At 42.7% G+C, this 22,175-nt stretch overlaps 2 protein-coding genes across 2 annotated transcripts in view; one reads left to right on the top strand and one right to left on the bottom strand.

Annotated features, from left to right (window-relative positions):
• CACNA2D3 (calcium voltage-gated channel auxiliary subunit alpha2delta 3) overlaps positions 1 to 22,175 on the top strand; it is a 768,110-nt gene that overhangs the window by 633,701 nt on the left and 112,234 nt on the right. The window lies entirely within an intron of this gene.
• Positions 1,779 to 16,538, bottom strand: LRTM1 (leucine rich repeats and transmembrane domains 1). Its single transcript, XM_036869419.1, has 3 exons — positions 16,506 to 16,538; positions 7,810 to 8,406; positions 1,779 to 2,212 (listed from the first exon to the last, which is right to left on the bottom strand). The coding sequence occupies exons 1-3, from the start codon at positions 16,510 to 16,512 to the stop codon at positions 1,779 to 1,781; spliced, it is 1,038 nt and encodes a 345-aa protein (XP_036725314.1). The 5' UTR covers positions 16,513 to 16,538.

Raw genomic sequence — 22,175 nt, forward strand, 5'->3', positions numbered from 1 at the left:
GCCTCTTTATACTGTTGGGCAAGGCTTTGGCCACATCAGACAGGGAAACAATATTCCAGACTGAATGGACCGCCCATTCACATGCCAGGTTATGGAATGGACTGCTGATTTAGGATCCAAGCAACTTTTACATGGCCTGCAAGAGTGAATATAGGGCCAGTACCCTGAATGACAAATATGTTTTATCCTTTGAACCAATTCCAGTTGATTAGTTCTGGTTGCCTTCCAGTGCTGTCTTAAGAAGGCATCTGTGGTGCATCAGGGCTCAGGGAGGAGTGCTGGGATTGATTAGTGATGTCTGTCAAAGCCTCTGGAGGGACAGCTTGCCCTGTATTTGCTATTCTTTGCTTTTGCCAAGTCCGTAACTCCTCTGTGTAAAATGATTTTAATACTAACAGGTGACTAAGTATGAGATGGGACATCATGAGAGAGCGAGAGAGAGCAGGTAGATTCTACTTTAAGAAATCCTAGCATGAGAAAATGCAAATTTACAAAATACATAAATCTGGAGCCAATTATTGCCATTACAGAAAGATTCCATGAAAGGTTCCTTTAAATAGCAAGCTCCCCTACTGCATTAAAATGATGATTCAATTTACAAAAATTTCCTTTGCATGCAGCTCTTCAGGACCGTGTCTGTGGAGTCAGGCAAGCCACACCTGATTTTTTCAAACCCCAGCCTAAATAATGTTCAGGACGGCTGCTGCCACGTATCTCCAGCCTCTTGATAATTCCCACTCTCTTCAGACTTCCTCTGACTTCCTATCCCAGAGTGTTGAGTAGACAATCTGGGTGGTGGTCAACAGCTGCTGGCTTCCACCCTGCCGCGGCTGCATTTCATTAGTGGGTAAACTGATTGCTCTGAGTATGTTTATGTGTGGGTGTGGTTGAACAAGCCTATGCACTCTGCACACTATGTACGTAGATACAGATACACATAAGCCATTATCTCGCTCTCAGCCCACCCTAAATTCATTCCTGCTGTGAGAGTTATAAATGGAAGGTTCCAATCGCCTGGTGGATATGGCCTTTGGGTAATATGTGCCTTGAATTCCGCCACCCCATCCTCTTTGTGTTTGTTTATATGTTATTTACCCTTGCATCAGAAAACTTCCCCAGACCCTGGGCCTGAGTCCTATTATCCAGTCATGGAGCCCTCTTCTTCTTCTGTGGCCTGGAAAGCCCCAAATGGTTTTCTGATTTAGAAAATTAAATATAATCTGACTCTTGTGGCAAGCTACAAAATTCCCAACCAACAGACGCTTTCGCTAAATATATAACATACCTAACATCTAAAAGTATCACCGGTCTAGCATGAACTTGGACTATAGAAGCACTCAGTGCCCATTGGGTAAGATTTCCAACTTCTTCCCAGGCACTCAAAATTGGGCAGTTTTCCAGTGGACCATAAAGCTGCCAGGAATGCTGGCACGCGTGTTTGTATTTCTGCTGCCCTGTAAAGGCAACTTAATGCAGGGAAGAGTACCTTGAAAGAGATGAATCTTCCCTTTCTCTGTGGACAGCCTTCCCCACATAGAATATTGTCATAACTTCTCAGGCGCAGAGCACAAGTTATCATCTCTGTTTCAACTATGGCATTTAAAAAAAACCTCAACATAAATTTCTTCCCAGGAGTATTGTCATTTTTAAAGACACATCTTCTTTTTTTTTTCCTTTTGGAAAAAGAAAATGAGGCAGTAACAGTGAACCTGATATCAGCCCTACTCAGAAACTTTCTTCTGGCCTATAATGATTATTTCTATTTGAGATGAAAGCTCTCAGGCCGTTGAGCTGTCAAACAGCTCTTTTCCTTCTGTCTTCGCGGGCTTATTGATCTGAGCCAAGCGTCCCCCATGGTACTGGGCGGTAATAGCTGCATAGGTGCAGCCATAAATGGCAGCCGCCAACATCATGAGACACACGATCCCACACACCACCCCTGCGATGACGATGGTGGCCACGGCGTGGCGCAGATTGGCTGGCCTCGGCTTGGGTTTGATCTCACACCCCCAGTGGTCTCGTTCCCCTGAGCTGTGGCTCTCAGGGGGCCTGGGGACAGCCCCGTGGGCAGCACCTAGCTGCTGCACCTGTGAAGACTGCAGGTCTGGAGAAGGAAAAGGGCAGGGCTGGTACAGCTCGTGAGGGATTTTAAGGAGGTCCTTTCCCTTCCAGGTGTCCGGTGAGGCACAGATGATGCTGTCTGTTATTCCCCCTTTGAGAAACAAAAGCAAAGAATGATAACAGAGCCTGATACAACCAAACTCCCAAATCCTCAACCTGTAAACACTTAGGCAGATGGAATTTATAAAACACCTTTTTTTTTTTCCTGGAGTCAAAGAATTTAACAACCGTATTTTATGATTTTAGGATTTCTAAATTGGCTAAATGCTAAAAATGCCACACACTAAATGGACAATTATGTATGACCAAGAATTCATTAGAGGCCAAGTCACCTTTACCTTATAAATGCCAAGGGAGTAACAATGCAAAAGCTGACAGGAAGGGGCGCTGGAGGCCAGCCTGAGGGCACTGTTGCATGCCCTAATGAGCCCTGCCACACAAGAAATCTATTATGCCAAATTCCCACCGGAGATCTAAAAAATAAATAAATAAAACAAGTGTCTTTCGTTGTGATGTTATGTGTTAATTACAAAGACCCTCTGTCTCTACCAACACTCTTCAGTGATACCAAACCGGGAGGTCAGTGGTCCTGTGAGTGCTTTGTGTATCTGAAGGTTTGACGGGAATATGAGTTACGTTCATGGGATTAAATACAATTAACGTGTCTCCTCAGACCTCGAAACATTTAGTACTTCAAGTACCAAACTTTCTCAATTTTTTTTTTTTTTTGGCCTTGCCGTGCGGCATGCGGGATCATAGGTCCCTGACCAGGGATGGAACCTGAGCCCCCTGCATTGGGAGCGTGGCGTCTCAACCACTGGACCACCAAGGAAGTCCCAAGTATCGAACTTTCTAATGGGTTATTAGACTCAATTTCCATTCTCTCTAAGGGGATTAATTTCCTCAGGTGTGTGGACTACTATTGTTCAGGGAGAATTTGAGTGCCTAGAAGTTCTTTTGTAGAAAGAACACTGAGCTAACAGATTTCATCCTGGCCAAATTTGACCACCAATTTACTATTTGACCTCAGGCAGATAAACTTCTCTGACTAAATTTTTTGCCATGAAAACATCCTATTTGTATCTGACTTGATAGTTTATAAAGCACTGTTAGATAAGTCCTCACAACTCTGCTCTAATGGGTAATTCTTATCCAAGGACATTCCGGTCATAAGTGGATAGATCAACACCGAAACCCAGCCCTCTCCTGTGATCCCAGTTTTCCCCCGCTACACTTACCGCCTCTCTCTACTTCCTCCTCTCTGGAGCATCCTGAGGTCAGTGGAGTTAACACGTGACCCTCAGTAGAATCTCACCCCCATGAAGCCTGGCACCAGTTTTAGCCAAGTTAGACTGGAGATTCTTTGTACACATCGTAGGTGAATTATGAAACTATACCAGAAGTTCCCGTGCAGGAGCTTGTCACTTCAATGTTATTAGAACCTTCCTTTGTATAACACTTCAGAGTTTTGGGAATGCCTTCACATCCATTCTGTCTGAGCCTTATAAGCCGAGTCTTACCATGGCCGTATTAGTAGATGGGGCCATTCTGCAGTTCAAGGGTTATTGTGGCCCAGGTCACACTGGGGTTAGTGGCCATGACAAAATTCAACTCATACCTTTTTTTGCTCTTACTGCTTGAACTGAGTCACCTATTGCCAGAGTCTCTTGGGCCCGTCCTGGCTTCTTCAGTGATCCCCTGAGGCAAGAGCCTCAACTCTAAAGTGAAAAAGATAACAGGAATTTTCTCCTTTCCTGAGCTGAGGTGCAGGAGGCCAGAGGTGCGGGGTGCCTGTTCTGGATGAGCCCAAGGCGCCATCAGGCTGCACCATGATTAAGGATCCCTGTCTCAGAGACCGTTTCAATACTCTGCCTGGAAGCTGGTTGTAAAGCAGAAGGCCAGAGAGCAGAAAGAAGTGTGGGGGCTTGAGAAGAAGTAACCATATTTAACCCAGCCAAAGAGCACTGAGACTTTAATCAGGGGAAGAAAGGCCACCTGCCATGGGACCAGCAATTCCACCAGCTGACCTAGACCTAGACTGGGGCGGTTCACCCAGTAACTTCAGGGGTAAGCTCTGTCTTTCTCCAGTTCCAGGCTTCCTGCTGCTCAATATTAGGGTGGGAGGCATGGCCTCAGGACACAGAGCCAGGAGAATACACAGACTAGAGTCTGGGATATTGCTGGAAGGCAGGGGTTGTGGCCACCAAGAGCTCCGTGGCCTCCTGTGTCCTTAGCCAGGACTCACTTCCCAGCCTTCCACCACCATCTCCTCAGCCATGACCCCAGGAAGCAAATCTGCAGATGATAGCTTGAGGGTCTCAGTCTCTTCTGGATTCAGAGAAGCTGACAGTGCAAGAAGCTCCAGCTTTCCAAGTGCTCTCATTATTCATCATCTGTCCACTAGCAGCTCTTAACCCCTGTCTTGGGAAGAAATGGGATTCAAATCTTGAGTCTGACCATTACTTTGCTGTGCAACCCTAAGCAAGTTACTTGACCATTCTGTGCCTCTGCTTGCTCATCTGGAAAGTGGGAGACTGGGGTAATAATGAAATCCACCTCACAAGATTGCTTTGAGGACTCAGTTGGATAAAGTATATCAAGTATTTAGCACAATTCCTAGCCCAGAATAAATGTTTAATAGAGTTAGCTGTCCGCATAAAGATGATTTGTTTAGTTATGAACGGAGAGAGAGGAATGCTAATTACGAAATCTATGTGCATGTTTTTGTGGAGGAGACATTATTAGGTATTCATCAAAGCATGTTTTTTGGCTGTTGGGTCCACAGGAAGATGAAATTTCCCCACCCTTTGTGGTCAGATTGGGGCCACGTGATTGAGTTCTGGCCAATGGAACCAATGAATGACACTTCCAGGCCACAAAACCCCCTGCTTCATCCTCCATATACTTTGTTCCCCCGTCGTGGGAACTAAGGTCCTGACCAATACCTATTCCCTTATTTTGCCTTTATTCAATGCATCAGTAGTCAGATTGTCTCCTACATTCACTCGGGGGTTTTATTTAGTTATTTTGGGACACCCAAGTCTTGTTATCCCAAGTAAATTTTGCCTTCCTCCAGAGAAAGACTGTCATCTGGACGGGGCAGCTCCACCATGAGGGAGCGTTGAACTGCACTGTGGAATCTGAGGACCAGAACGGGCCTTAGGAACTCCCTGGCTTAACACTGTCAGTTTCCATCTGGTGACACTGGGGGCTAGTGAGGGGCATTAATTTGCCTGAAGATCACCAGTGAGTTTGTGGCTGAGTAGGGGGAGCTATATCACACCCTATGTTGCTTCTAATATCCTAGACCTGAGAAATATTTTTTGTCAAGAAATATTTTTAATTGATGAAAACCATCTTTCTCTGATGCTTTGGCTTACGCTTACCATTTAGTCTAGAACACAATAGCTGAAGCCACTTCACCTCTAGATGTAAAAGCTTTTATTTGCAACCTCCTATAAGAAAGATTTTTGTCACATTATATGGCCTCTGTTGTAGGTCAGCTTGAAGATCAGCTGGGTAATGATAACCTATTGGCTATTATACTGTTGAGAGAGATTCTTAATTCAATATTATTTATTTGAACTCATGTGCTCTCTTCCGCTTCCTTCTGTGTAACTGCTGCAACCATCTAGACCCTGTTGATTCCCTAATTCATTTCTGGAGCTCTGATATCTTCCCAAATTATAGGCTCAAATATATAGCCACCAACTCAACAGCACTCCTTGGCTATGTAATGGGCATCTCAAACTTGACACGCCCCACATTGAGTTCTTGATTTACCACCTCCTACACATACTTGCCCATTTCCCCTATTCCCCAGCCTGCCCCTTATCAGCTACTGGCATCACCATTTATCTGGTTACTCCTGAAGGACAAAACAAAATTGAATTTCCTATAATATACTCTCTTTTCTTTATCTCCCACGCCAACCCATTAGTAATTTCTATCAGTTCAATATTCTAAATATCTCCCAAATTTGATAATTTCTTATCATTCTGGTTTGGGCCACCGTCATCTTTTCCCTGCATGACTGAAATCACTTTCTCCCTCATCCCCCTGCTTCTTCTTCTGTAGCTTTTGGTCTACTCTCCCTAGAGTCACCAGAGTGACCTTTTAAAATGTAATCAGATCATATTGTTCCCCTGACTAAAATTCTTCAAGAGATTTCCATCTCGCCTAAAATAAAATCCAAATGTCTCAGCCTGCTCTCTACGTTCCAACATGACCCAACTCCTGGGTACTTGTGCTGCCGTATCCTCTCTCACTCCCTTCCTCTGTTCTAGCCACTCATTTGTCCCTCTTTCTGTCCCTCAGTTGGAGCCATGCTTACTTTCCCGTCAGGGCCTTCCACTGCTGTTCTTTCCCCCAGTTATCTCATGGTTCATTTCCCCTCATTGTTCCAGTTCTCCCCCATGTCACCTCCTTGGAGGGGCCTTCCCTGTCCTTCCCATCTGAAGTGGAACCCCCATCCCATTACTCTCTCCCCTTACCCCACCTCTAGCACTAACTGCTATCTGAACATGGTATATATTTGTCTTTTTTAACATGTTTCTACTGTCAGAATGTAATGCCCATGATGGTGGGGATTTTCTTGTTCACTGACCTTTTCTCAGTGCCTAGAAATGTCCCTGGCACATAAGATTCACTCAAGTATAGGATGAATGAATGAATGAATGATACTTAAAAGTTAGGAGGAAAGAAACACTGTGATGTAGAGGAAAGAATGCAGAGCCAAGACTTAAAGCCACTCATTCTACTCTTGTCTGTGCTTCTACTCTGTGACCTTGCTCAAGTCACTGAACATCTCTGAGCCTCCATTTCCCATTGATAATAGGCTAGCACTGAGTTAGAAGGGGTTGGCAAACTTTTCTATAAAGAGCCAGAAATAGTTCACATTTTAAGCCTTGCCATAGTCTCTGTCCCAACTATTCAACTTTGCCCTTATAATGCAAAACAGCCACAGACAGTAGATAATAAATGGGTGTGGATGTGTTCCAACAAAACTTTATTTACAAAAATAGGAGGTGGGGCAAATTTGGCTCTTGGGTTATGGTTTGCTGACCCCTGAGTGATTTCTAGATCCCCTCATCTTTTATATTCTGGGATCTCTTGCTTTGCTTTTGATACCTGGTTAAAGAAAGAGTAGTTCCCTTTGGAGAGGGTACCCTACTGTATCCAGTGTCAGTAACAGTGGTGTTTGCTAAAGCAGAATGGATAATCTCAGGGAAGATTCACAGCTGTCAAATGGTCAGAAGCAGACAAAGAAGGGGGGAAAGTCCTAAGGAGAGATAACATGCCCACTTGGATCACACTTGAAAATCAAAATTTGGTGTCACTTCAGAGTTGAGTAATTATTTAGGTGATGATTGAAATTCTCTCTTTCTTAAGGGCCTACATTTCCCAGATTAATAACTTAATGGTGTTGTTAATCAAAAAGTGGAAAGTTGGGGTGGGGGGAAAAAAAAAGTGGAAAGTTATCTCCATGAATCGTATCTGTAGATGAATTTAAATACCTGAATTTAAACACCCTGTAATGACTCACTTGCCTCTTTTGCCATACCATGAAATGACATCAGTGTGAAAAAGCTTACATGGATCCCTCAAACACTCCTCAACATCCCTTCTAATGCAGAGAACAGGTGAGGTTCATCCTAGGCTGGTAACACACAGATAGGCGTTACTGACCTTTATAGATAAACGTCTCCAGCCAGAGTTTAAGACTGAGCAAGTGGCAGTTGCATTTCCAGAGGTTGTCCTTGAGAAATAAATGCCTCACTCTGGGCATGGATTCTAGGAGGGCTCGGTCGAGCTGCTGAAGCTGGTTTTGTTGGATCGCAAATACAGTTAGGTTCTCCCAAGGCTCACCCAGGGATGTGGGAAGGTGGCTTATGTTGTTTGATGATAAATCAAGTTCCCTCAGCTGTGGGAGGGAATGGAAAAGTCTGCTTTCCAGGGAATGCAGGGAGTTCTGGGTTAGGTTTAAGACCCGCAAGTGCTGAAGTCCATGGAAAACTCCGGAGGTCAGATTTGAAAGAGAATTGTTGTACAGGTTCAAGGTTGTGAGCTGTGGCACTGACTTAAATGCAGAAGCCGGAAGCTGACGTATCTGGTTATCTTGTAAGTGCAGGGTTAGAGTCTGCGGAGGCAGATCGGAAGGGACTTCAGCCAGACCCTGCCGGCTGCAGTCTACAAAATTCGAAGGTGAGTGACAGCGGCACCTCTCTGGGCAGCCGCACACCACTGGGAGCAGGAAAATCATACTTGAGAGCAGGAGCAGTTCACCTACAACAAACAGAAAGAAACTGGGATAGGAACCAGTTTGTAAGTGGTGTCAGCATTTGCTTCCCTTTAAATTCACAGGTAACTGGAAGGTAGATGAAACAGGATATCAAGTAGAAATGTGAAAAAATAATTTGGGGGGGGGCACATGCCCTGTGTACAATGCAGCAGAATTATCTGGGACCAGAAGTGTAGAAGAATGATAAGGAGTTCAGATATTCACATTTCTTACAAGTATGCCACAGGTCAGTGCTGTCCAATAGAACTTTCTATGCTGATTGGAATGATCTATATCTACTGTTTAATATGGTAGCCATTAGCTACATGTGGCTGCTGAGCTCTTGAAATGTAACTACTGCAACCAAGGAACTGAATTTTTATTTGCATTTAATTTTAATCAGTTAAAATTTAAATAGCCATATGGTGCTAGTGGTCCATATTGGATAGGGCAGGTCTGAAGCATTCTTACAAATTGATGTTCATCTTTGCAGGTATAATAATTCTATGAATGATGACCGTCTCTACTCCTTTTTTATTCAAGAGATTTTAAAAACAAAGAAAAGCATTAAAAATAATATAATAAACACCGATGTTCCTATAACAAAGTTCTGTCGGTTATTCATAGGTTGCCATATTTCTTTCATCTCTTTTTTCTTTAACTCAAAGAAACAGTGCATTACTGATACCGTTGAACTCCCTTTGATTAGCACCCACATCGTGTTTTCCAACAGGAAGCCCCTCTTCCCTACCATTTACTAGTGTATCCCTCCAGGCCTTTTAAAGACAATGCAGTCCCACTACTGGGCATATACCCTGAGAAAACCATAATTCAAAAGAGTCATGTAGGGTGGGGCTAATGGCAGACTCTGAGAGGGCTCATGCCAAGGAGTAATTCCCAGAACTTCTGCTGCCAGTGTCCTTGTCCCCGTGGTGAGCCACAGCCACCCCCACCTTTGCAGGAGACCCTCCAACACTGGCAGCCAAGTGGCTGATAGGGTCTTGGTGCTCCAGCCGGGTGTCAGGCCTGAGCCTCTGAGGTAGGAGAGCCGAGTTCAGGACACTGGTCCACCAGAGACCTCCCGGCCCCACATAATATCAAACGGTGAAGGCTCTCCCAGAGGTCTCCATCTCAATGCTAAGACCCAGCTCCACTCAACAACCAGCAAGCTACAGTGCTGGACACCCTATGCCAAACAACTAGCAAGACAGGAACACAACCCCACCCATTAGCAGAGAGGCTGCCTAAAATCATAATAAGGTCACAGACACCCCAAAACACACCACCAGACGTGGACCTGCCCACCAGAAAGACAAGATCCAGTCTCATCCACCAGAACACAGGCACAAGTCCCCTCCACCAGGAAGCCTACACAACCCACTGAACCAACCTTACCCACTGGGGGCAGACACCAAAAACAACGGGAACTATGAACCTGCAGCCTGTGAAAAGGAGACCCCAAACACAGTAAGTTAAGCAAAATGAGAAGACAGAGAAACACACAGCAGATGAAGGAGCAAGGTAAAAACCCACCAGACCCAACAAATGAAGAGGAAATGGGCAGCCTACCTGAAAAAGAATTCAGAGTAATGATAGTAAAGATAATCCAAAATCTTGGAAATAGAATGGAGAAAATACAAGAAACGTTTAACAAGGACCTAGAAGAACTAAAGAGCAAACAAACAATGATGAACAACACAATAAATGAAATTAAAACTTCTCTAGAAGGAATCAGTAGCAGAATAACTGAGGAAGAAGAATTGATAAGTGACCTGGAAGATAAAATAATGGAAATAACTACTGCAGAGCACAATAAAGAAAAAAGAATGAAAAGAATTGAGGGCAGTCTCAGAGACCTTTGGGACAACATTAAATGCACCAACATTCGAATTATAGGGGTCCCAGAAGAAAAAGAGGGAAAAAAAGGGACTGAGAAAATATTTGAAGAGATTATAGTTGAAAACTTCCCTAATATGGGAAAGGAAATAGTCAATCAATTCCAGGAAGCACAGACAGTCCCATACAGGATAAATCCAAGGAGAAACACGCCAAGGCACATATTAATCAAACTATCAATAATTAAATACAAAGGAAAAATATTAAAAGCAGCAAGGGAAAAGCAACAAATAACATACAGGGGACTCTCCATAAGGTTAACAGCTGATCTTTCAGCAGAAACTCTGCAAGCCAGAAGGGAGTGGCAGGACATATTTAAAGTGATGACAGGGAAAAACCTACAACCAAGATTACTCTACCCAGCAAGGATCTCATTCAGATTCGACGGAGAAATTAAAACTTTTACAGACAAGCAAAAACTAAGAGAATTCAGCACCACCAAACCAGCTTTACAACAAATGCTAAAGGAACTTCTCTAGGCAGGAAACACAAGAGATGGAAAAGACCTACAATAACAAACCCAAAACAATTAAGAAAATGGTAATAGGAACATACATATCAATAACTACCTTAAATGTAAATGGATAAAATGCTCTAACCAAAAGACATAGACAGGCTGAACGGATACAAAAACAAGACCCGTATATATACTGTCTACTAGGGACCCACTTCAGACCTAAGGACACATACAGACTGAAAGCGGGGGGATGGAAAAAGATACTCCATGAAAGGGAATCAAAAGAAAGCTGGTGTAGCAATTCTCATATCAGACAAAATAGACTTTATAATAAAGACTATTACAAGAGACAAAGAAGGACACTACATAATGATCAAGGGATCAATCCAAGAAGAAGATATAACAACTGCAAATATTTATGCACCCAACATAGGAGCACTTCAATACATAAGGCAAATGCTAACAGCCATAAAAGGGGAAATCGACAGTTACACAGTAATAGTAGGGGACTTTAACACCCCATTTTCACCAATGGACAGATGATACAAAATGAAAATAAATAAGGAAACACAAGCTTTAAATGACACATTAAACATGATGGACTTAACTGATATTTATAGGACATTCCATCCAAAAACAACAGAATACACTTTCTTCTCAAGTGCTTGTGGAACATTCTCCAGGATACATCATATCTTGGGTCACAAATCAAGCCTTGGTAAATTTAAGAAAATTGAAATCGTATCAGTATCTTTTCCAACCACAGCTCTATGAGACTAGATGTCAATTACAGGAAAAAATCTGTAAAATATACAAACACATGGAGACTAAACAATACACTACTAAATAACCAAGAGATCACTGAAGAAATCAAAAAGTACCTAGAAACAAATGACAATGAAAACACAGTGACCCAAAACTTACGGGGTACCGCAAAGGCAGTTCTAAGAGGGAAGTTTATAGCAATACAATCCTACCTCAAGAAACAAGAAACATCTCAAACAACCTAACCTTACACCTAAAGCAGTTAGAGAGAGAAGAACAAAAAAACCCCAAAGTTAGCAGAAGGAAAAAAATCATAAAAATCAGATCAGAAATAAATGAAAAAGAAAGAAATGATAGCAAAGATCAATAAAACTAAAAGCTGGTTCTTTGAGAAGATAAACAAAATTGATAAACCATTAGCCAGACTCATAAAGAAGAGGGAGAAGACTCAAATCAATAGAATTATAAATGAAAATGGAGAAGTAACAACTGACACTGCAGAAATACAAAGGATCATAAGAGATTACTACAAGCAACTCTATGCCAATAAAATGGACAAATTCTTAGAAAAGTACAACCTTCTGAGACTGAACCAGGAAGAAATAGAAAATATAATCAGACCAATCACAAGCACTGAAATTGAAACTGTGATTTAAAATCTTCCAACAAACAAATGTCCAGGACCAGATGGCTTCACAGGTGAATTCTTTCAAACATTTAGAGAAGAACTAACACCTATCCTTCTCAAACTCTTCCAAAATATAGCAGAGGGAGGAACACTGCCAAACTTATTCTACGAGGCTACCATCACCCTGATACCAAAACCAGACAAAGATGTCGCAAAAAAAGAAAACTATAGGCCAATATCACTAATGAACATAGATGCAAAAATTCTCAACAAAGTACTAGCAAACAGAATCCAACAGCACATTAAAGGGATCATACACCGTGATCAAGTGGGGCTTATCCCAGAAATGTAAGGATTCTTCAATATACACAAATCAATCAATGTGATACACCATCTTAACAAACTGAAGGATAAAAACCGTATGGTCATCTCAATAGATGCAGAAAACACTTTCAACAAAATTCAACACCCATTTATGATAAAAAACCGTCCAGAAAGTAGGCATAGAGGGAACTTACCTCAACATAATAAAGGCCATATATGACAAACCCACAGCCAAGATCGTTCTCAATGGTGAAAAACTGAAACCATTTCCATTAAGATCAGAAACAAGACAAGGTCACCCACTCTCGCCACTGTTATTCAACATAGTATTGGAAGTTCTAGCCACAGCAATCAGAGAAGAAAAAGAAATAAAAGGAATACAAATCAGAAAAGAAGAAGTAAAACTGTCACTGTTTGCAGATGACATGACACTCTACATAGAGAATCCAAAGATGCTACCAGAAAAGTACTTGAGCTAATCAATGAATCTGGTAAATTTGCAGGATACAAAATTAATGCACAGAAATCTCTTGCATTCCTATACACTAATGATGAAAAATCTGACAGAGAAATTAAGGAAACACTCCCATTTACCATTGCAACAACAAAAATAAAATACCTAGGAACAAACCTACCTAAGGAGACAAAAGACCTGTATGCAGAAAACTATAAGACACTGATGAAAGAAATTAAAGACGATACAAACAGATGGAGAGATATACCATGTTCTTGCATTGGAAGAATCAACATTGTGAATATGACTATACTACCCAAAGAAATCTACAAATTCAGTGCACTCCCTATCAACATACCAATAGCATTTTTCACAGAACTAGAACAAAATATTTCACTATTTGTATGGAAACACAAAAGACCCCGAAGAGCCAAAGCAATCTTGAGAAAGAAAAACGGAGCTGGAGGAATCAGGCTCCTGGACTTCAGACTATATTACAAAGCTACAGTAATCAAGACAGTATGGTACTGGCAGAAAAACAGAAATATAGATAAATGGAACAGGATAGAAAGCCCAGAGACAGACCCACACACCTATGGTCACTTAATCTATGACAAAGGAGGCAAGAATATACAATGGAGAAAAGACAGCCTCTTAAATAAGTGGTGCTGGGAAAACTGAACAGCTACATGTAAAAGAATGAAATTAGAACACTCCCTAACACCATACACAAAAATAAACTCAAAATGGATGAAAGACCTAAATGTAAGGCCAGACACTCTAAAAGTCGTAGAGTAAAACATAGGCAGAACACTGTATGACATAAATCACAGCAAGATCCTTTTTGACCCACCTTCTAGAGAAATGGAAATAAAAACAAAAATTAACAACTGGGACCTAATGAAACTTAAAAGCTTTTGCACAGCAAAGGAAACTATAAACAAGACGAAAAGACAACCCTCAGAATGCGAGAAAATTTTTGCAAATGAAGCAACTGACAAAGGATTAATCTCCAAAATATACAAGCAGTTCATGCAGCTCAATATCAAAAAAACAAACAACCCAATCCAAAAATGGGCAGAAGACCTAAATAGACATTTCTCCAAAGAAGATATACAGATTGCCAACAAACACATGAAGGGATGCTCAACATCACTAATCATTAGAGAAATGCAAATCAAAACTACAATGAGGTATCACCTCACACTGGTCAGAATGGCCATCATCAAAAAATCTAGAAACAATAAATGCTGGAGAGGGTGTGGAGAAAAGGGAACCCTCTTGTACTGTTAGTGGGAATGTAAATTGATACAGCCACTATGGAGAACAGTATGGAGGTTCCTTAAAAAACTAAAAATAGAACTACCATATGACTCAGCAATCCCACTGCTGGGCATATACCCTGAGAAAACCATAATTCAAAAAGAGTCATGTACCACAATGTTCATTGCAGCTCTATTTACAATAGCCAGGTCATGGAAGCAACCTAAGTGTCCATCGACAGATGAATGAATAAAGAAGATGTGGCACATATATACAATGGAATATTACTGAACCATAAAAAGAAACGAAATTGAGTTATTTGTAGTGAGGTGGATGGACCTAGAGACTGTCATAAAGAGTGAAGTAAGTCAGAAAGAGAAAAACAAATACCGTATGCTAACACATATATATGGAATTTAAAAAAAAAATGCTTCTGATGAACCTAGGGGCAGGGCAGGAATAAAGATGCAGACGTAGAGAATGGTCTTGAGGACACAGGGAGTGGGAAGGGTAAGCTGGGATGAAGTGGGAGAGTGGCATGGACATATATACACTACCAAATGTAAAATAGATAGCTAGTGGGAAGCAGCTGCAAAGCACAGGGAGATCAGCTCGGTGCTTTGTGACCATCCAGAGGGGTAGGATAGGGAGGGTGGGAGGGAGACGCAAGAGGGAGGAGATATGGGGATATATGTATATGTATAGCTGATGCACTTTGTTATAAAGCAGAAACTAACACACCATTATAAAGCAATTATACTCCAATAAAGATGTTAAAAAAAAAACACTACTTAAGAGGAACAACAATTGGAAATAGCCTTATAGCTCATGTTTTGATCCAGGCACTATTGAATGTTCTTTATATATATATTAATTTAGTCCTTCTAATCTTGTAATTTGGGGTCTATTATTATGCCTCTATTCAAGGTGATGAAACTTAGGCACAGAGAAGCTAAATCACTTGCCCAAGGTCACACAGAAGTAGTAGAATCATGATTTGAACCCAGCAGTCTGCTTCCAGGGTCTGTCAGGGTCCTTACCTGCTGTGCTTTACTGCCTGTAAATACTTTTACATACACACACATACATACACGTACTACATAATGTTTTGCATAGTGTTTTTTTTAAAAACTACATAAATATAATCATAGGCATGTTTAATTTTCAGTTTAATCTAGTCACTCAAAACTGATCCATCCACATGGTTATATAGAGAGCTCATTAATTCCTTCTAACTTCTGTGGAGTATTCCGTGGTGAGGCCATGTCAGATTTAATATTTAGCCACTCTCATACTGACGAGCATTTGAGTTGTTGCAGTTTCTTTCATGACAAATGATGCTGCAGAAGACATCCTTACGCGGAGCTCTTTGGCCATGTGGAAATGTGTACGGGGTCTCTAGAATCAACAGGAACCTCCTTGCCAAGTTCAGAGAGGATGCTGAGTTGACATTTTCTTAGGTGCTTCTAGGTCAATCTCCAATGTAGCTCTATCACTCCCTTCTTTTTTCCTAACACTTGAGTTTCAAAATATGGCAAACATCCATCAAGGACATTTTGTTAAATTGGTAGAGGAATTCACAGAGCCAGACAATAATATTTAAAACTCAAGATGGTTATCTACTCATAGAGAAAGCTCTTGAGAGAGGTTTTTTGGTTTATTTGTTTGTCTAATTTTGGCCTTAACTGGGGAAATGCACAGTGTGGCTGTCAAATGCATGGAGCCTTTTCCCCTTTGTCCTTTCAATTCTCCGCTGCTGCGAACAATTCTTTAGGGCAAGAGGGAAGATGTTTGGAGAGCCTTCCGAAGGAGATTCTGCTCAGTTTAGTCTAGCTCAAGGGATGCAAAGCATCATAGTCCCATTCCCTCTTCCAGCATATCAAAGAGCAAAACCCTTGCTTTCCTTTCTATAATGTAAATAAATATAAATCTCAGTGCCAAAGCATCTTCCGGTTAGAGGAGAGTTACCACCCCTCAATTTAGCTGTGGGTCTCAAGCATTAATTAGTTTCAGAAAGTCTTCCCACTCCCACCCACCCCCTCCAAGTGGATGATATATGAACTCCAACCTGAAGGACTGTGTTTTCTATGAAATGGCCCATGACAGGCCAACTGCATACCCATTCATGACTGTGTACATTGGTCCCCTCCCCCTTCCTCTGACCCAGCATGGCACAAACATAAATCCTTCTATCAGAGACAATTTTTAACATCTGTTTGGTCTTTTGAGAAAGACAACTTGAAAACAGGCTTCCCACAGATACTTTCCTGAGGGGCGTCCCACTTTCTAAGGCGCGAGGGAATTAATCATGGCTCACCTTCCATGACTGAGTCTCCACCAGCTTACCCGTTGAACCCGAAGCCCACCTTTATTAATCTGCAGATCAACACACCGAGGGCATGGCAAACTCCAAGTCCAGCTTTTCATTCACTTTTTTTCTGAATCCTACTAGTGCTTTTCTTCAATGTAGAGGACAGTTGTCGCTTTCCGGACAACCCCTTCCTTGTCTCCATCTGGCTGGGATTGTTTTCCATAAGAGGATCTTTTGATTGTGCTCCCCGCTTCTTTCTCAAAGCGTCACCCTCCCCAGGATCATCGCTGCCTTTCCCATTGAGCCGACGAGCCAGAGAAAAAATGTTTGTCAAACCTCGGTGAACAGCTGTAGCATTCAAACATGACCCCAGTGGCTCAGGCTTTTTGATTATTTAATCTGCTTGAAGTCCAGGGCACCAAAATAAAACTATCTATTTAATCCGGTCCTGGTTTCTGAATTCTGTTGACTTACTAACCACACTGTGTCAACCCTCATTGAGTTGGGGGACACTCGCTGTGGATCCTCGATCTGGGGGTCTAGCAACAGAGCCAGCAGAGTGTGTAATATGAGGACAAATTGGCCTGCTGGAGGCTGACACGGTTTCCACAGTGCACTGTTTGGTCACTGAAGGCTTATTCAGCCAACATCCGCAGGGATTAGCTGTGTTGACAGGGTCTTGATGCCCTGAAATTCATAGCCATGGTTTCCTTTCGTGGACATCACTGCCTCTTCTCCCTGGGGCCACAAAGACTTCTCAGCTGCTTCTTTGCTTGCTCCCCCCCACCCCACCACCCTCACCCCCTCATTGAATTGACCTTTCGGTTTGCATGCCTTTGGAAATACTTCTCAATCTTTCATCGTTTCCCTGATGCTGAGGTTCTGGCTCTTTCCTCATTTTTCACATATAAAACAATAAAGCCGCCCCCCATGAGCATCAGGCGTCAATGAACTGTGACTGTTCTCTAATTGAAGCCATTGGAAGCTTTCCCACCAGGGACTGGAACATTTCTTTGAATGTGCAAATGCCCCGCCATTTGCTGAGGTAGGATTTCAATGTCAAAGCTGCCCTTCAACATGCCACAATGTTCCACATGCCTATGGTGAAAAAACCATGCTTTTCTTTTCTTTTTTTAAATTATTAGCACCTTCATTATTTATTTATTTATTTATTTATTTTGGCTGTGTTGGGTCTTCGCCTCTGTGCGAGGGCTTCCTCTAGTTGCGGCAAGCGGGGGCCACTCTTCATCGCGGTGCGCGGGCCTCTCACTGTCGCAGCCTCTCTTGTTGCGGAGCACAGGCTCCAGACGCGCAGGCTCAGTATTTGTGGCTCACGGGCCTAGCTGCTACGCGGCATGCGGGATCCTCCCAGACCAGGGCCCGAACCCGTGTCCCCTGCATTAGCAGGCAGATTCTCAACCACTGCGCCCCCAGGGAAGCCCCCATGCTTTTCTTGAGGCAGTGTGAAGTGGGATCCCTGGCCCCAGGCAGTGTAATAGAGCAGTTGAGTTTGGGGTTTGGAATCAGCTGGGTCTGGATTTGAATTCGGCTTCACCATTTACCAGCTCGATGTCTCTGGGCAAGTAACTTGCCCACTGAAAACCCCTTGTCCTCATCTCTGACATGGGGTAACAGTTGTTTTTGCTTCATAAGATTGTTCCCAGGATTACGTGAAGCAATACATGTCATGGCCCAGAGTGCCTTAATAAATGGTCACAATTACCCAAGAGAGTGCTTTCCAAGGTTTCTGTGCTGCTAGCATTCGACTCAACCTTGACTCACAGGCAGGAGGGGGTCCTGACAAAAGACCAGGAGGCCTGGCCCCTCGTGCCACGCTGGCGGTACCCTTGGGCATGAAGTTGAACATTTGGATTGTGACTATCCTTAACGGCCTGCTCTTTGGGATCCCTTTCCTCCTTTGGACAAGCCCCGTCCAGCCTCACAGAACCCAGGACACTCATCCTGCCTCCTTCCTGAAAAATCTGCTTCACTCAGCCTGTCATCCTTCGTCCTTCTCTCCAACATTCTTTGAGCGTCTGAGAATACAGTGGGGAAAAGTGAGGTGTAGACAACAAAGATCCATTTAAATCTTAATAAGGGCTAAATGGTTCCTTTCTTCCTCCCTTCCTTCCCTCCCTTTTTCCTATCTGTCTACTTTCAGGTGCACAGAATTTAATAATAATTATTCGTGTGTGATACATGACCATCAGCGGCTTGTATGTAGCATTCAGTCATCAATGGGTCATAATATGACAAACACCTGTGAATCTAACACTCATTCTAAGAACTGGAAAGCTTCCAGTAACTTGTATCAACCTGCATGCCTCTGTGTTTCCCAGGGACCAGCAAACTTCTTTTGTAAAGAGCCAGGTAGTAAATATTTTAGATGTTGAGGGCCATGCGATGTCTGTTGCAACTACTCAACTCTGATGTTATAGCACGCAGCCAACCACAGACAATCTGTAAACAAGTGGTGTGCCTGAGCCCCAGTAAAACTTTATTTACAGAGACAAAACAGGTAGAGGACTAGATCGGCCCACAGGCCATAGCTTGCAAACCCTGCTCCATCCTGCTGTCTAGCCACTACTGTCACTGCTCCACCACGGCCAGCTGTCACCCACCCCAACTGCCACTGCCCCACTGGACATATCCACCACCCTGTCTCCTTATCTGTAAAATGAGAGGGCTTGAGAGGATGATCTTTAGGCCCCTCTTATGTCTAAAACCTTGTCATTCTGGTCAGAATGCTTGAGTGGGCTTGAAAGGCTTTGTACTTACAGACTTTAGGGGAGCTTGGACAAAAAATTTGAGTGTCTCTTTGGGTTACAGCAGAGCTATTTAGCCGTGTCCTGCAGGGCCCAGCTAGGGTCCTGGACTCAGAGGCCTGAAAAAGATGTACCTGTTGACAGCATAGCTGGTCGTAGGAGGCCAGGACACCTAAAGGAAAACTGCAGGCAGTCGAGGATACCTGCAGTTAAAGCCAGGCCCTGTGGCTGAAGGAGGAAGTGTACTTTCGTGGTGCTTATACTCTGAGGTTGTGTGGTGTTGGGCAAACCGTTCACTTTCTCTGAGCCTCAGCTTCCTCATCTGTAGAATGCCTACCTCACAGGAGGCAGGGAGGATCAAGGGGTACATGTTAAGTGCACGGTACAGGTCTGGTAGAGCAGATAATCAGACGTGGCATCTCCTGTAAGCAGTACGTCTTCTCGGCCCTCAAAGAGTCTTGACTGACGGCTCCCAGCTAATCTGTGAGCGCCCTGGGAATACGCAGAGAGCCCCCACCACTGCTGGGCTCCTGGGAGCAGTGGCCTACTGCCCAAAGGGGCTCTTTGGTTCAGTTGACTCTAATGGTGATTCAAAATGGGCAGTGCACACTTGGAGTGGAAGGCTCCTGGACCTAGAAAGACTTTAGATGCAGGGGCTGATTGATTTATTCCATCTGACCTCAGCCCAGAGAACAAAGGGAGGCTGTGTGATCTGCATGCTAATACCTGCAGCGCCTGCCTTCTGTCCCTCCCTCCCTCGGTAAGCCAGAGCCCAGAAGTGGCAAGACAACTGTGCATGCAAAAGAATCACCTAGGAGTGACACCACACGTCAGGTGAGGTCAAGCGACTCCCGTGAGGGGCTCCTGTACCAAGATTTAGTCAGGAGCCCAGTGCCCCGCACAGACCTTGCCTCAGACACACCCTCAGAGGAATATGGTGGCTATCGTTACACTGCAATTTCAAGAATTTCCTAGTTTCTGTATATTTTTATATAAATATATTTCCTATGTGCTTTTGCCCGTTTTAAGTCAGAAAGTTTCCCTATATTCTTTTGCTCATTTTAAATCAGAAAATTTCCTCACATAAATTGGTCTATTTAACATTTCACCTCCCTCCAAAAAAAAAATCAACAATTATTAACATTTAAAATGGATGGTGTCTTAAAATCCAGCAAATATGTAATAGCTCTTTCTCCCAGGTGATATTATACAGCTATTTTAAAAGAATAAGTTGGAGCTAAATATATCCACCTGGGAGGATATTCATAATAAATTGTTAGGTTAAATAAAGCAATCTGAATAGGAATGAACATTGTATAGTCCCATTTATGTTGAAACAAAAAAAAAAAAAACCAAAGGTGGAAGGATTAACTCTAAAATGTGCATTGGTTTGTCTGAAGATGGAGTAAGTGGGGAAGGATAGACACTAAATTGATAATACTGCTTATCTAGAGGACAGCAGTAATTTAAGAAGAAAGAGAGGAAAATTAACTTTTTTCTGTTTATACCTCTGCATATTCAACTTGCTACAACAAACATGTATTACATCTGTAATTTTAAAAATACAAAGGAAATGAGCTGACTTTTGTTAAAGAGCAAAAAGAGCTTCCTTTTGTTTACTGGAATATTTGAGATGGCTTATCCTCTAGTGACTAGCTGTGTTATATGTGTAAATAACATCCTTAGAGTTCAGCTCCTCTCACTCTAGGAAGATTAGCCCCAAAAGTGACATCTGTCTTTCTCTGCCAAATGATCTCCACATGTGACCAGACCTTATAACTCATAGGAGCACTTCTCCCAGTTTTAATGTCTGCTTTGGTGAAATCTTGGCAAAGTGCTCCCCCCATCCCCATCAGTGGGCCCCATCCAAAGCAGGTGCTGTGGTGATCTGACGTGGGGTAGGCAGCCAGGCCGAGTGACAGCTGCAGCCCAGGATAGCCTGGAAGAGGCCCTTGGTACCACAGAGCCATGCAGAAATTTCATTTAATTATGAAGAGAGATTTGGCACTTGGAAAATATTTCCCTAGGGTTGTGGATGACCAAACGGCACCTAGGTGTAAAATTTATACAGAGCTTTTTAAAAGACCTCAGTATTATTTTCTCCTTTCTTCCTTCCTTCCTTCCCTCCCTCCTTGTTTCTTTTTTTCTTTTTCTTTTTGGTCTTATGAAACATATAGCACGAGAACTAGAAATATATATTTTAAATGGCTATCATATCATTCGTTCAGTGCTTACAATGGGCCAGATATTGCTAGGGATTTATATTAGGTAAATTATAAATCCTTAATGTAATGCAACTGCTGTAACAAATAAACCTCCAGATCTCAGTGGCTCCACACAACAACTTATTTATTGTTCTTATCACAGTCTAGCTCAGATTGACAGGGGCCAGGCTCCCGTACAGTCATTCAGGGACTCAGTCTCCTTCCATCTTGCCACTGTGCTTTCCTCTTAGTTCTCAGCGTTCTCACCATTAGCTGACTGACGGTGGAAGAAGATGAGGACCCGGCATTGGCCAGGCCTGGAAATGGTACTTATCAGTGCACTTACATTCCACTGGCCAGAATAAAATCACATGATCATATCTAACAGCAAGGGAGGCTGGGAAATGTAGTCTAGCTGTGTGTTTTGGAAGAAGAGGAGTCACAGGTGTTGGAGAGCATTAGCAGTCTCTGCCTCCACATTTTATTTGCATTATATCACTTAAAGTTGACAATAACTCACTAGTCTATAAGCTTAAGATGATTTCTTTGATTTCTTCCCATAGTTTCTACAATACCATGTAGTATGCACATTAAATTAATGTAGAATGAATGAATGACAAAACTAAGGCACAGAAAAGTTAAGCAACTTGCTCAAAGTCTCCAGTGTATTTATTGCAGACACATGGATTGTGAGCATCCATATTAGG

The sequence above is a fragment of the Balaenoptera musculus genome, chromosome 11 (assembly GCF_009873245.2).
Source record: "Balaenoptera musculus isolate JJ_BM4_2016_0621 chromosome 11, mBalMus1.pri.v3, whole genome shotgun sequence".
Lineage (NCBI taxonomy): Eukaryota > Metazoa > Chordata > Mammalia > Artiodactyla > Balaenopteridae > Balaenoptera > Balaenoptera musculus.